Here is a 14,902-nt window from a genome sequence, read left to right as displayed (position 1 = left end):
GACCGAAACCTGTCTTGGACACCCCACGTAAACTACGGGAAAAAGCGGCTGACTGCCATTTGTCACTTATTCAGGTTTCTTGCTGGGAAAAGTTGGGGAATGTCTGTCGAGTCTCTGTTACAGCTGTATAAGGTATTATTTACTGGATACCTGCGGTATAGCCTACCTGTTATATCTAACACGTGCCAAACGAACCTGCGCACAATCCAAAATATTCAAGCCCAAGCGCTTAGGATATGCCTTGGTTTACCCCGCTGCGCATCGACAGCTGAAACAATTGCCATTGCACAGGACTACTCGATCACATGACGCACACCACCATTGAAACGATGCGTACGTACCTCAGGCAACATGCTAGGAATCCTTCCCACCACTTGGCAACCCTCGATACTGAGAAGCCCCGCACGAAATTTAGTGCAATTGTCTGTGCTCATCGTGCGTCGTTTACGTCAGGTTTTACGCCTGCTGAGAAACTGGTGTATCCTCCGTGGTGCCTGACACTTCCACAAGTACGTGTTTCAACTCCAGGAATACATAAAAAATCAAATTTGCCTTCATCAGGCCTAAAACAATTGAGCTTGAGCCATCTGCACGAAATGTACAACAACCACGTGCACATATACACCGATGGTTCAACCACAGCGTCTGGTTCTGGTGGTGCTGTGGGGATTCCAGCTAGAGGAATCACTCTGCGAATCAAACTGTCACATGTCACTACGTCCACAGCGGCAGAACTTGCGGCTTTGCGTGGCGCCCTAGAGTACATCAAATCCCAAAGACCGAGTAAACGGGCTGTGTTTTCCGACTCAAAACCAGCCCTACAGAACATGCAGTCAGTCCTTTGACGAGGTTGCCATGAACAATTAACTTATGAAGTTGTCAAGCTTGTTCACCACGTCACAGAAACAGGCCACGAGTTCAAGTTTCAGTGGCTTCCTGGTCATTGTGGGATCAGTGGCAATAATTCCGCAGACAACGCAGCTCGCACATCGCACCAAGAAGAACACACCCTCCCGATTTCTTTGTCAAGGACTGACGCTGCAAAGCAACTTCGTCACCTGGCACGTAGTCTGAGTCTGCATGAGTGGAACACCCCAAGCATAAGACATACGAGACTCAATACATGTCTGTACACGTTGGCCTTGCAACGAGTCAACAAGTTTTGCGTGCAGTTTGCAAAGCATTTGTACTTCGGCTTCAGTATTCTCCTGGCAAAAGAAGTTGCACGCGGCAATGTCCAGTACTGACACTCTTCGAAGACAACTGCGTTGCCACTGTTACTATCTGCGCTGCAGCCGGAGCGTGGCCAGCACATGATGAGAAAGAAAGAGCGTCTCCACCTGGAGAAAAGCAGATCGGCATTCGAGAGAGCAACACTCCGCGGCAGCTTTTTTTTTCTCTCTTCATGTGCGGTGTTGAAAGGAGAAGAGTCTCTACATAGCAGGAACGAAAAACAGGGAAGCGTGACACCGGCGCGTTGCAGATCGGCATGAGAGAGAGCCAACTCTCTGCGACAGCTTTTTTTCCCCTCTTTCTCTTCGTGCGCAGTGTTAAGAGGAGAAGGGTCTCTACGTGGCAGGGACGGAAAAAGCCGAAGCGTGGCACAGGAATGTCGCAGATTGGCATTTGGCAAACATTCCACCGCAGTCTTTTCCTTCCTTTTCTTCATTTTCTTCTTCAAGCACAGCGATGAGGTGTCTGAAGTGCCACCGCAGGATTGGGCGGGGTGCTGAGAGCATTTTCGGAGCGCGGTATAGCTTTGATAGGACCACAGCGTCAGTTCGAATTAAGTGTGTTGGAATTAATGAGATTCGACTGTATTTACTATAGTCTGTGAAGTCCGAGTGAACTGTCCTAAGCTAGCAGACGATGTAGGCGGCATCGTGTGTTTGATGGGCAGTGACTAGCAATAGCCTGCTTAAAACAGACATTCATTAATTTTGTTCATTTATCACCCTATTTCGTGTCCGCTGCGGCTCTCTCTACTTTGAGCTACAGTTCACCCTGCCTTGTGTTAGCCGATTTCTTACTTTTTTAAAAATCTAACATGCACCCAATTTCGCAGGGTTAAGAAAAATGCACCTTTGTTTATTGTGATGAGATTTCTATAGCGACATGCCTCTTTGTTGGCTATCACAGAAAAATATAAACAGCAAATGGTGCGACCATCTAGTGCGACCTTTATTTTTCTATGAGTTTCATCTATGACAAAGATTTGGTCTCTCTAAGGTTGCCTCTTAGTACGCCTTGATCATGTTCATTTATCTTGTTGTGCTCTGCTTACAATGCATGGATTAAAACATGTCCAAGCTTCTTTTTGAATTCCACATATTTTATCGTTTTTCACCTGTAGAAGCTACTCCTGGTCAACATTCAGGCAAAGACATTGTAACCTCGAAGAAACGTGTATTGGAATTTCAGCACTGTACAAAGTACTTATACTATTTCATAGCTAAAATCAATATTTATTAAGGGTTATAACAGTGTTGTATTTGATTTCATAACAGCGAAACTGCATATCAGAGAAGGACTCTGAAAGGTTCTCACACTGAGTGTGAGAGGGCTGATGTGAAAACCATTTTAGGTCAAGTGAGTTGAAGTTAGCGTAAAAAAACAATGAAATGTTGCGATGCCCAAAAATTCAAGTTGTTGTTTTCAGTGTCCTCTTCTTGCAGATTTTTATCATGAAAACATTTCGATGTGCTGTTGCGTTTACCCCATCTATGCTTCTTGCATTTTTTTACAGCGCAGGCACCTCCTGCAGATTGGGGGACGTGGCCTCCGAGAAATTGCTGTGAATGCCATGAAGGCTGTATTGGCACATGACGAGCAAGTGCTGTACAGCCTTCATGGCAGAAAAGGAAAAAGGGCCTTTGTGAACCTGAGGCTCTGTAGATTAGTGACAGGTTAGATTTGTTGATTGTTTTATGTGTGTATACCCTTGTGTATTCTCTGTACTGCAGTGCTTCATGTGTACTATGGTATTTCTGTTCTTGTATGCAGATGTCATCTGCCAAAAAGCAGGGTGCGACCAGGCGGAGGCCCTCAACTTTATTAAGAGGTGGCTGCCAGGGTCTGGTGATCGCTGTGGGGGCAGGAAGCGGCGCTTCAGAGAAGCATTTGTTGTGGAGTAGCCCGATGATCCCCATTCTCAGAGTGCAGATTATCGGCTGCTCGCGGCAGCTGGCTTCCTGCCCAGCCACAGCAGCCAGGGCCTTGACAGCACCACTGCCACTGTGCCCCCAACGCAACCTGACCTGCAGTAGAGCGGGCCTTTTTTAGTTGTGTATATATATTTTTCAATGTATACATTTTTTGTTGTACCAAATAAAAAAAACAAAGAATAAATGGTCTGCAGACTGTCGGTGGTGCACTGTTCGGCTAGCTTTTGCTGATTCGGAAGCACCATCACCATGTTTTAGTTACAAAAAAATGCTCTAAACTGTATGAATATTCTCGATTATCATGTGGGGGACATATGTGGGGATTACAAGTGGGGGACATACGCTTTCAGCATTTACTTCCTAACGACTTTTTTCGATCTGCTGTACCAAATACCAGTACCAAATAAAGCACTCGCTATTGCAAAAGATGGATTGGTTAAAAATAAACTACACTTCCAGTGTTAGCAAAAGGAATGAGGTATAAAAGATGAAATAGATCGAGTAACTGCTTTCAGTTCTCAGCATTCAATTTTCTGTTGCCTCAAGTATACAGGGCTGCAAAGCTACAAGAGCGGGTCATCGAGGCATATTCTTTAAATCTTCCGGTAAGAAAAATTCCCAACTAATAATGGTTACATAATGGCAAGCCAATCAGTAGCCAATATTCGTCGTGCAGGAAACATCGGTGTAATAACGGCATTTGATTGGCTGCAATGTGGCCCTGGATTGGTCCAATGTCGGTCGTACATCCGTAGCCAATATTCGTCGTGCAGCAAACATCGGCGTAAAAATGGCATGTGATTGGCTGAAATATGGCCCAATGTTGGCCGAACATTGGCAGCTTTGTCGGCAATACGATGGGCCTTCGTCGGCCCAATGTTGGTTGTATACTGGCTAAAACATCGGCAAAACGTCGGCCCATCATTGGCTTGAACGTCGGCCCGACATTGGAAGAAGTTGCACTTCCGACATCGGCCCGACGTCGGTGCCGATGTTAGCCGATGTTGGTCAGAGATTGGTCCAACGGCGGCGTGCTGCCTGGGAAAATGGTAGGCGTAACCTTAAGAGAGAAGAAGAGAGCAGAGTGGATTAGGGGACAAATAGTCGTTTTGGATATCATAGTTGAAATAAAGAAGAGGGAATGGACATGAGCCGCGGGCATGTAGCGCATAGACAGGATAACCGCTGGTGATTAGGGGAACTAGCTGGATTCTCAGAGAAGGGAAGCGGGTTCGGGGGAGACAAAAGGTTGGGTTTGCAGGTAAGATTAAGAAGTTTTCGGGTATAAATTGGCAGCAGCAAGCACAGAACTGGGTTAACTGGCCGAACATGAGAGAGGCCTTTGTCCTGCAGTGGACGTGGTCAGGCTGATGGTGGTGACATGAGTTTAGCGCCACTTCATATTGTTTAGCTCTATAAAAAACTACACACAGTCACCTCGTATCTGCGTGCTTTGCATAAGATCGATTTGTAAGGTAGGTGGGATCTGGCGATTTTTTTTTACTATCGAACACTGCTAACCTGAGTGCCACATTGAGAATAGTAAAAAAAGAAGGTGTTGCACTGATTGGTAAAATACTATACGACTGTTTTACTAGAGTTATTCTTCACTTTACAAGTGTCACACTAAGTAAATAGCGTGAGTAATCGTGCAAGATGGTATTGAGTGTCAATGGAATTTGTAGCTCCATAGAGGGCACTGTCATCTTCGTAGAGCGCTATTCTACAAGAGATGCTATATGGTAAATATTTATTTAAAAGTAAGAAAATAATAAAGCACATAAAACAGATCCTGGATAAACATCGGTATTGACATCAGTGAGAGATTAATCTGGTGAGCCGAAATAAACGAAGTCTGAGCCCAAATGAAAAAAGCAAAGAGTATTGAGAAAGTTAACCTTATATTCAGCCATTTTTTTTCATTGGGTACAAGCCATGTGCACAGGAAAAACAACAATAATTGTTTATTCAAGAAACAATCCGAGGCTCATCGAAACTGACGTTTAGCATAATAATAACTTAGAACGAATGAGGGAGTATAAATCTTCGCAGCAATCAATCAACCTGAACACCCCACAAAACATACAGTGCTGTTCGGCCCTCTATGGCCCTTGCACCACCAAACCCAACAAAGCATTCGCTTATTATAAGCACAACAATAACTATGCCAAAATTACAAATAGCATATTATTATACTGAGGGAGTTCAAACATATGTTTGTGAATGATGTGCTCTAACATATTGCAATAAGGTGTAAGAGATGTGGATCTGTGTTTAGAAATAAATAGTTTTGCTCCTCATTTAGGCAAAGAAAACACTTGGGCAGATTTTCATGAACGTGGTACCAGGATACAAGGATGTCTTAAAACATAAGTTATGGTCTTGTGCTGTTTATGAAGAATTTCATGTCACAAAAAAATTAGGGATGCCTTCAGAACCTGTATATAGTTGAGTACCTAGTTTCAGGATAAGGTTCAAGAAGCTGTCAAAACTTTTTGCGGTACTCTCTAGTTTATTAGGGTGAGAAACATAACTAAGCCGAAGAACAACAATGTTATCAAGTGTGAAGACCGATTGGGAGTACCAGTTGAAAGCATTTGAAGTTACAACAGTGTGAATAATTATTGCAGCGGTAATCTTGAAACCTGTACTACCAGTTGTATTAGGCGATACGCACGTGCAGAACTAGCTAGGATGTTATTTTATTAGTTTAGGAAGTAGCACTGAGAAATATATATCTGAAGCATTTATTAACATTGCGAAGTTATATCTTACCATGGTCGATTGCTTAGCTGTTTATATTAACGGTCAGAACAAAACAACTGCGCATGAACTAGGAAACACAACTTGAACTTTATTTAACCATAAATACATCAAACTCTCCGCAAACTTCAGAATTCTTCACGGAAGTTATCCACGGCTTCGGTGCCCATGTCTTGCTCGATCGTCGGCAGCATATCATTGTTCAAAATTTTCTCGGACCTCTCAATGGACCGCATCCGTTCAAGCCAGTTGCTTTCAGCCTGACCAAAAGGTGGAATCACCGGTCCAATAGCGTGCTGCGATAATCCTGGGGCACCTTCAACGCGATAGTCGTTGTCGAGTACCCGACGTTCGCGAAGTTCTTCGACTAGGGAAGCCATTGAACGCAAGTGCCATAGTGACTCGCCGTCTTCTGCTATGTGAGAGTGGTCTATTGATGCTGAATCCGGATGTTCCATCAAGCTTTTTCTCTCGTAACCCCCATTTGGGGAAGTTGAAAGGGTGGAGGCTGCTGTACCTGCAGGCTCGTTATCTGCGTTCCGTGTCTCTAGCAGCATGCGTTCTTCCTTGCGGAGTTCGGATAACTTTTTGTGCAGAAACTTCTGTTCAAGTTGCCTTTCCTGCAGTCTCGCCTCAAGGTACTTAACATACTCCTGCAAAGGTTCTTTGGCAACGGTCAAATCTCGGATAAGTTTCTTCACCTTGCTTGAGGGTATGTTCTCCCCCGCGTTGTCTTCAACTAAATCCATTGCAACTAGCAAAAGGTCGTCTAGCGTACCAGACAACGTCATCATCAGCGACTCTGTGCTCAGCCAACAGTCCATGATTAGGCGTGGCTGCGAATGTGTAGCGATGGTTTTTCTACGGCGGCCTCGGCCCGGCTCTGGAGCTCCTTAGTTGAAGCCAGGAAATCACGTGGGTAAGCACTCGCCTAACGTAAAGATGGTCCTGGCAGGCTCTCCTTCACAATGACGTTGACCTGTGCAGCAAGAATATGATGATGATCAAACCTCTATGTGCGGCTCACACCCACTAGGCGGACTTGTGAAAGGACGATTAAATTATAGAAAATGAATTCAGACATTTATGACTAATGAGGCACAGAATAGTTACAATAGGTTAAACACGCTAATATAGATTGTCTAGATGAAAACCATGCTGATTCGCATAAAATTATTGCCACCATAAAAATAGGTACCGGAGACACAACCTAAATAAGCAGAAGGCTGACAAGGAGGAATTATTCCAAATAATATATTCTAAGCTGGGTTGTTTAATTCTGCGCATCCTGAACAATAACGGACATGCCTTTCTGAGGAAGATTGGTGAATCCAGCGTAACTAACATTGAAATAACTCGAAGAAAACCTATTATTAAGAAATATTCAAAATATTTAGAAGGAAAAAAAAGAAAATAACAACTACCTATGTTCGAGTATCCTTGTACTCGTGTATGGTTCGTGATACGAGCTGGCCCAAAAAACTGTTCATGATTATAGTACGGCACATGCCTACCCTCTCCGAATCTAAAGTCAAAACGCTGGCGGTAGCCGGAAACTACCAATCTAGAATTTTTGTTAAGAAAAGTATTGCAGTTTAAGGCTTTGTGCCATGGTTGCCATGGGCGGCTACTGTGCGTCTAGTTGACCCCTTCACGACACTGTCTGGGGCCAAACAATTCAGCTTGGCTGCATATTTACATTGTGACGGCTCCGAGCTTCTATTCTGGCGTATCAAGAATCAATATTGTTTTTGCACAAAAATAGAAATGATGCATAGTTTTTTTATAATACTTGCATTCTGAGTTAGTAATGCGCATGCTACATTATGGGGCAATAACCAGGGCGTTTTTTTTGCGTTTGAAGCACAAGCCACGTAACTCTATGGTTTCGTTTATTTCTTCTTGTTAAAATTCAGTTTCTATATATGTTGCATGTCCGGTGCATTTCTGTCCCTTTTTCTTTCAGTGAGTGTTTTACAGACCAAATAATGAATGCCAAATATTACCCATTGTATTCAAACTTTTGTGTTGTATTGTTATATACACGCACATGTGGACCCAACACCAGTAGTTTACCGAGGATTCCCAAGCACTACACGACAGCAAAGGCGTGATGATGCCCTAAGTAAGGAAATGCCTAGCTGCTTGCAGACAACAGAATTGAAGGTTGAAGCACAGCGCGTCAAAGAGTTATCCCCAGCATAATGACTCTGGATAGCCTATCTTATCATCTATCGCATTTCGCAACTTTCAGTTGGTATGGCACTACCCCCCTCCCAGACGCGAAGTATGATGCACTGGGTGCAAATCCGTTAAATTAACTTAGCATCATTTCAAATCACCCAGCACCGCATTCCATGAAAAAAATAACAAAATGTGCTTTTTTGTATGTCCGATTTTTTTTTATTTCCAAATACTGTTGGCTGTTATGGCCGCAACAGGGTGGGTACAGAAAACGTTAGCATAAAACAAAAACAAGTACAACGTATTTTAATGAAGACAGACCTTTAATAAATACACAAAGGAAAATGTTTCTCTTAAAAACGCTGTTATTAAAAAAACACAAATACATACTTTGCGATGGTGTTATAGTATGCATTATGAAGTGCCTACATGAAGTACTTTCGAACAACATAGCAGTATATGTACAATACTATAGCAACACTCAATGTTCACGACATCGTTTTAATGCACTTTTCAAAGCTTCCTCTGCTCTTCGAATTCAGTACCGGTACTGAAACTTATTCAACTATTTTATCGTTCGCGAAAAAGGGGAATACGCGTACATATCAAGATTGCATTTTGGAACCGAACACACAAATTGATTGCATGATCTAATATTGCTGGAAGGCCTGAAAACAAGATGACGCTTAGTTTCTATATTGAGGTGTTCTTTTGATAACAAAAAAAGGAATTTAGCTCCACTGACTTTCGTGCGTTGAGCCAGCGTAGGCAATTCAAGCAACCAAAGCATTTTAGAAACGGAGTCATTTCGTGAGTAACGATATAAATTTGGCCTTGCGGCCTTTCGCCGCATTTTTCCTTTTGATTTATTAACCACGACTGGAAGGGGTCCCACACAGCACTGGGGTATTTTAACGTTCGCCTTACGAAGGTCAAATATACAAGCAGCCTAACTGATGTATTTGGATCAGTATGTCATTGAATATCATGTTATCCTGCATTCTGTGCACTTCAATAGTTTTGTATACACAAGCACATTGCACAAACTGAATATAAAGTTGCTTTTTGATTGCACTCAATTTCAGCAAAGAGTACAATACTCTTCCACATTAGACTATGGGATACCGCCCGTTGAACGATCGTCCAACATGTTAGTGTCTCGGCTAAAGATATATTTTGCAACAATACGCAGCGCATTGCAGTAAGTGAGCTTTGTTTCTTCACTTAAGGATACTGAACAATTGTGAATGTTTCAGTTCAAGCCATCTGAAGAAACTCACAGTGCGCGACGCGCCTCCAAAGTTTATGTCTACCCTTGTACTCTTCGAAAAATACGGAGCTATGGTAACCCAGTCCCAACTTTGGCCAACCGATTCAAGGAAAAAGGGCTTTGCTCTTTAACCTTGTTCAGAAATTGTATACGACAAATAAATATTACTGGCAGTCAGTATGAACACCAAGGAAGCGAGGGAAACTTTAATATTCTTGGTCTACGTTACTACCAATAAAAACTACTCGATGAAAATCTAGAACAATAATAACTTGAATCACTCGAGCAATAATATTACTCTTCATAATATCACTTTTCCATCATTGGCGGCACATTTGGCGCTAAAATAAATGGCATGCCTATTCTGCCTACTTTTACCTTAACTTTTGCCTCCTTTCTGAATCTACCCAAGTGGGACCGTAGTTTGTGCCAAAGCCTTGCGTATAATTAATGCGTTTGTGACAAGCCTCGTGGATTTTCGAAATAAATATCAAAGATACATTGCTTCACAACAATTTTAGAGATAGAACATGACAGCTATAAGGAAGAAAAATGACTTGACCTTCCCATTTTCGCTAAACCAGCATGAACGTATCTGAAACTATTTTTGATTGGATAAGGGCATTTCGTCCCGCAACAGTATTATGACTACTGCGCCTTACGAACTGCTGTAAAACGGGAGTCTTATACCAGGTTTCTCTTGATTGGAGCCCTTCTTATGTTGAGAAATTTAGAAGGTTTAAAAAAAAACAGTTTGAAAGAGCATGACTCCACGTTATGTAGTTCAGCACGAACACATCTGGTCGATCGTTGCAGGTCATGTAGAGCACATCATTTTTATGGGCGAAGCTCCTAAAAGAGTGTATCTGTCCATCCCTTTATGTAAGTGGCCCCCTATAGTTCCACCTTTCCCGAGGGCCCACTACTTCGTCCTTGCAAACATCCCACTATGCCCCATTACCTATCCACCACTTCAGCGTTGATAAAGCAAATACTGTTGAGAAGTAGGCAATATGATATGCAAGATGGTCGTTTACTTGTATGCAGGGTCGCGTTAAAGAACTATACATTGTTCCACTATGTCCATCATGCCTTGTTTGTACGTGATCCCTTATAGTTCCACCTTTGCAAACTGCCCACTACTTCGCCCTTGCAAACATCCCACTACGCCCCATCACCGATCCGCCACTTTACCGACCATAAGTCGTTTTATAGACGGGAGAACGAAAGTGACGTATAGCTACCACTTACGAATAATGAAATTTCTTGTGTAAATATATGCAGTGTTTGTCACATCTTTGATGATGCAGTGGGCAATATTCGCGGATGCTTCACGCATTAACGATGAAACCCCCTCGCGCTTCGCCCCACTCATCACCATTCACTCCTTGAATCGGCTGTGATTTTTTTACAAGTACTTTATCAGTGCACAGGTAGAATATAAACCAGGAGTTAAATGAAGCGTTTTTATAAAAAAAATTAGAAAGAAGTGTGTCAGCCAAGCATCAGTCAAACTGTCTGATAAAAACTCAACTTTTTAAAAGGCACTTGTACATGTAGGTATCCTTATATTCCTACGTGACGTCAGACTGAAAATTTAGTCTCAGGAGGGTATTTTCATATTGTAGTGTGAAGATATCTGTTTAGTTTTATATCGTAGTTGCTCATTATCACTAATGGGGCGTTTGTTAGTCTCGAGGGTAAAAGTGTATTTGGTTGTTTTCAATAAACCGGTTAACAGTTTGCGCCCGTGGTGTCTCTCTTTTCCCGCCTATGTTTTTTATTACGCAAGTAATAGCCATAAATCTCTACCAACTTCCACAACATTCTTGCTGTGGCGCTATATTTATCAGGCAATTATCTAGGAGCCTCTGATAAAACTAGGTCTTAGTGAAAGCGAGGGACCAATTCCTCTTTCTAATGTATCTCTTCTTCCTTCTCCTTATATCTTCATTTTCAACATCAGGCAATGATTGTGATACCAACAATATATTAAAAATAGGCTTTTTGTGAGGGTTTTTTGTTAGGTGCAATATGAATATGAACTAACAGCCAAAAAAGTGTGCTCATACGAGCACCCTTCTCTTTTTTTTCATAGCGAGGGTATGATTCTGGTACAATGTGATAAATTGTTGGTCAGCAGCTAGCTACCTGCTATTTCGAATGAACACCTGCTACAGTCCTAACATGTTCATCCACGTGTTGAAAGGTGCAGTAGTATATGACAAACCCTCATGGATGTGTTAGTCTCGAATTGCTGACGCATATGCACACCATCAAGCTTAGATGTAGTGCATTACAAATCGTGCTAAATAGAAAGTGGGAGTTGAATCTGCTGTCTGGTTTTCATCATGTCTGTTTTAGCTGGACAGCTATTTAAGCTTCAACATGGCACACTGCACCGCCATTGCAGCAGTTGGTTGTCCTCTTCGATACAGCTTGGTAAGTCCCATCAGGCCCGTCAAGGGTTGCTTCTCCGTTTAAAAAGCCACCTTTTTGGCAATCGTTGTCTAGGATATTTATCTATTCAGCAAGAGAAATAAGCACTTTATTGAACCTCATCAAGAGGACAGGTTGCTCTTTCTGACAGCCAATTAGAAATATTTAAAAATAACCTAATAAACAAGAGAAGCAAACAAATGAAAAAATACTGTGGGATTACCTCTTGCCACAACTATTGAGCCCGAAGCTTTTATACTGCTTGTTGATAAGGTTAAGGTTTTGCGTAGCGTGCTGCTAATAGTACGTGTTTTCGGCTGAATATTTGGGCCAGACAATGAGACCAGTTTTGCAGAATTGGGTGATCTAATAAACCGTAAGCCGACAATATTTACTGAAACTGTTAGCTTTGCAGCAGAACATGTTGCAAGGAATATTGCCAGTGCCTCACTTGCTAAAACATCTGACAGCTGTCGAAGCCCACTTCAGCATTTCAAAAACTTGTAGCCGCAGCTTGTAGCCATACGGTGTCATTGCGCGAAAGCGATATGTCATGGGTCTATTGTAAGTACGCTTTTTGATGAACAACGTACTTTTATAGAACCCGTCATGGTCATCACAATTTCATGCACACACTGAAGAAATATACGTGTAAACACCTAATATATTGCTTTATTTAATCAAAAATTAGTATAGGCCATATTTTGGGGATCAGTTTATTGCGAGGTTTGTTGCCTTCAAAAATATAGGGGATGCTTTCTATTGATCGTAAGCTCAAAGACCCCACTTAGATCATTGGTATTGAGAACCAACACACAACAGTGCCCAGAAAAGCATGGGGGATATTATGTGTATAAACTGTTATATAAATGTGAAGAAACAAAATGGAACGAATGAACAACTTGCCATGGGCATAGATCAAAGCTGCGACCTTCGGGATAACATGTGCGATGCCCTACCAACTAAGCTACCATGCCAGCTATCTTCCTGTCTATTTTATCGGCTATATATGGGCATACCAACGTAGGAGCGTCTGTGAGCGCTACCGCTAGCCTAGGCGGAAAGTGTGGCACATTCTTTTTGTACCTCTTGACGTCACGTAGCACGTGATCTTCGGTCGCAGGTTCGGTTCCTGCCCTCGGCTGTATACTTATCTTTTCGTCCAGTTTTATTTATTCGCATTCACATTACAGTTACTACTAATAGCATCTCCTGTGATGTTATGGGAATGTTGCCTTGGTTCTCGTTAGTGTTGTGTCAAATAGAGAGATTTGAACCTCTAAAACTACCACTTTTTTCCTTCGCTTAGTCCAGTGGCCACTCTGTGCCCTACTCACTCGTATGCAAAATACTACAAGTAGGCTTTTAGAGTTTTCTTTTTCGATTAGTGTTTAGACAGTTTTTATTGTGTCTCTTTTAATTCTAATCGTTTCCTCTAGTTGGTGCCAACGTTTCTTAGAGCTGCATGAAGTCAGTAAATAGGATGCGCTCGTTGAGAAATGACAGGTTAAGGTTCACCCGTTATGTCATGTGCCTTACACTACGGCGCCATAAATATCTTCATAAGCTCCGATAAATACGTACGTTCACCATGTGGACTGATTTCATCGAAATAATTTCTCAGTTTTCTCTACTTTTTCTCTCCTCTCACTCTTTTTTGCTCATTTCATTGTGCCCGGAGGACTACGATATGAAAGTGCATCGAAGCCAGGTAAATTTTGCGATGTTGAACATCGGTGTCTGATGGGAAATATATATATATATATATATATATATATATATATATATATATATATATATATATATATATATATATATATATATAAGGCTTATGCGCAGAAGAACAACTTGGGTTGCCGCAAGGTTATAAGTATAAAGCTAGATGCGTTTGCACATAAGACCTTGTTTATTCATCGACGTTGCAATGGGAGCCCCGTGAAAAAGATGGGGCTCCCGTCGAAACGTCGGCTGAATAAACAAGTTGTTATATAAAAGAGCTATATATATATATATATATATATATATATATATATATATATATATATAACAAAAATGCCTAAAAAAGTATACGGGAAGGTATTTGACCGCATTGTAATGCACCTGTGAAGAAAGAAAAGGGGGTGAAAAGATAACTTGCCGTGGGCACAAACCAAACCTGCGACCTTCGAATAACGCGCTCTATGCTCTACCACCCAGATACCACGGCGGCTACCATATTGTGTATATATGTGAATTTAAACATGGGATTGTCAGTGAGCGCCACCAGTAGCCATGGTGGCGAGTGTGGCACACTCTTTATGAGCCTGTTTGGCGTCACGTAGCCCGTGAACCTATTACCAGCTTGAAGCTTACCAATAGTCACTCGTATACAACCTAAAAGAACCAAGTCTGCCACTACGAGACCCTTGTTATTGAATAAGAGAAACAAGTATATACTTAAGAGTAAGTTTTTCCGTGTTTTGACACAACATATTGTGATATAACACAAAATAACGGCAAGGGAAGTATAGGGAAAGTTATTGAACCGAATTATATTGTAAATCTGAAGAAAAGTGGGTGAAAAGATAACTTGCCGTGGGCGGGAACCAAGCCTGCGACCTTCAAGCCCCGTGTACATGGACGCGCCGGGGCGGGCTGAGTTTAGTGGCGGGTTCAGCTTACCTCGACGCGCCCAAGTTTATATGAACTCGCACGGACGAGTTGAGGTGAGCGGTGATCGCAGCGACGCTTTGCGTCGAGGCGAGCTGAAAGCCCGTCTTCCGGTACCGGTTTCCGCTCCTCCAAGCCTGCGCTCTCGCCGCTGTGGGCTGCGGTTGTTTACGCAGTTGTCGCCCCGCCACCGCGATGGCTGTCTTGGTATTTTTTTTCAGTTTGCACCAGCTGTACTTTATGGTTGTGTTGGTGTCTTGGCTAACACTGCACAACGCGATGGCAGCAGTGGTTCTGTTGCGGCACAGCGCTCGCCGCAGGCGTATCCGCAGCCTGACGCACCGTCCCCTCTTCACCCCTGGCTGGTCTCTCCAGGAATTCGCCGTACCGAATATAAATAATATTTTCTCGCGTAAAACAAAGATTCGTATTA

General features: G+C 42.5%; 1 protein-coding gene across 1 annotated transcript; it reads left to right on the top strand.

Annotated features, from left to right (window-relative positions):
- Nucleotides 1-2,321: 2,321 nt before the first annotated feature.
- LOC142777333 (uncharacterized) lies at nt 2,322-3,353 on the top strand. Its single transcript, XM_075881633.1, has 2 exons — nt 2,322-2,906; nt 3,004-3,353. The coding sequence occupies exons 1-2, from the start codon at nt 2,630-2,632 to the stop codon at nt 3,132-3,134; spliced, it is 408 nt and encodes a 135-aa protein (XP_075737748.1). The 5' UTR covers nt 2,322-2,629; the 3' UTR covers nt 3,135-3,353.
- Nucleotides 3,354-14,902: the final 11,549 nt, after the last annotated feature.

The sequence above is a fragment of the Rhipicephalus microplus genome, chromosome X, assembly GCF_043290135.1.
Source record: "Rhipicephalus microplus isolate Deutch F79 chromosome X, USDA_Rmic, whole genome shotgun sequence".
Lineage (NCBI taxonomy): Eukaryota > Metazoa > Arthropoda > Arachnida > Ixodida > Ixodidae > Rhipicephalus > Rhipicephalus microplus.
Note: the sequence above shows the minus strand (reverse complement) of the source record. Positions and strands in the feature narration are given on the sequence as shown.

What these genes read in the sequence shown, in the direction of transcription:
- LOC142777333 (XM_075881633.1), top strand. Translation starts at nt 2,630, where the DNA reads ATGCCCAAAAATTCAAGTTGTTGTTTTCAGTGTCCTCTTCTTGCAGAT. An exon ending in GCTCTGTAGATTAGTGACAG is followed by an intron (nt 2,907 to 3,003) that starts GTTAGATTTGTT and finishes TCTTGTATGCAG; the next exon opens with ATGTCATCTGCCAAAAAGCA.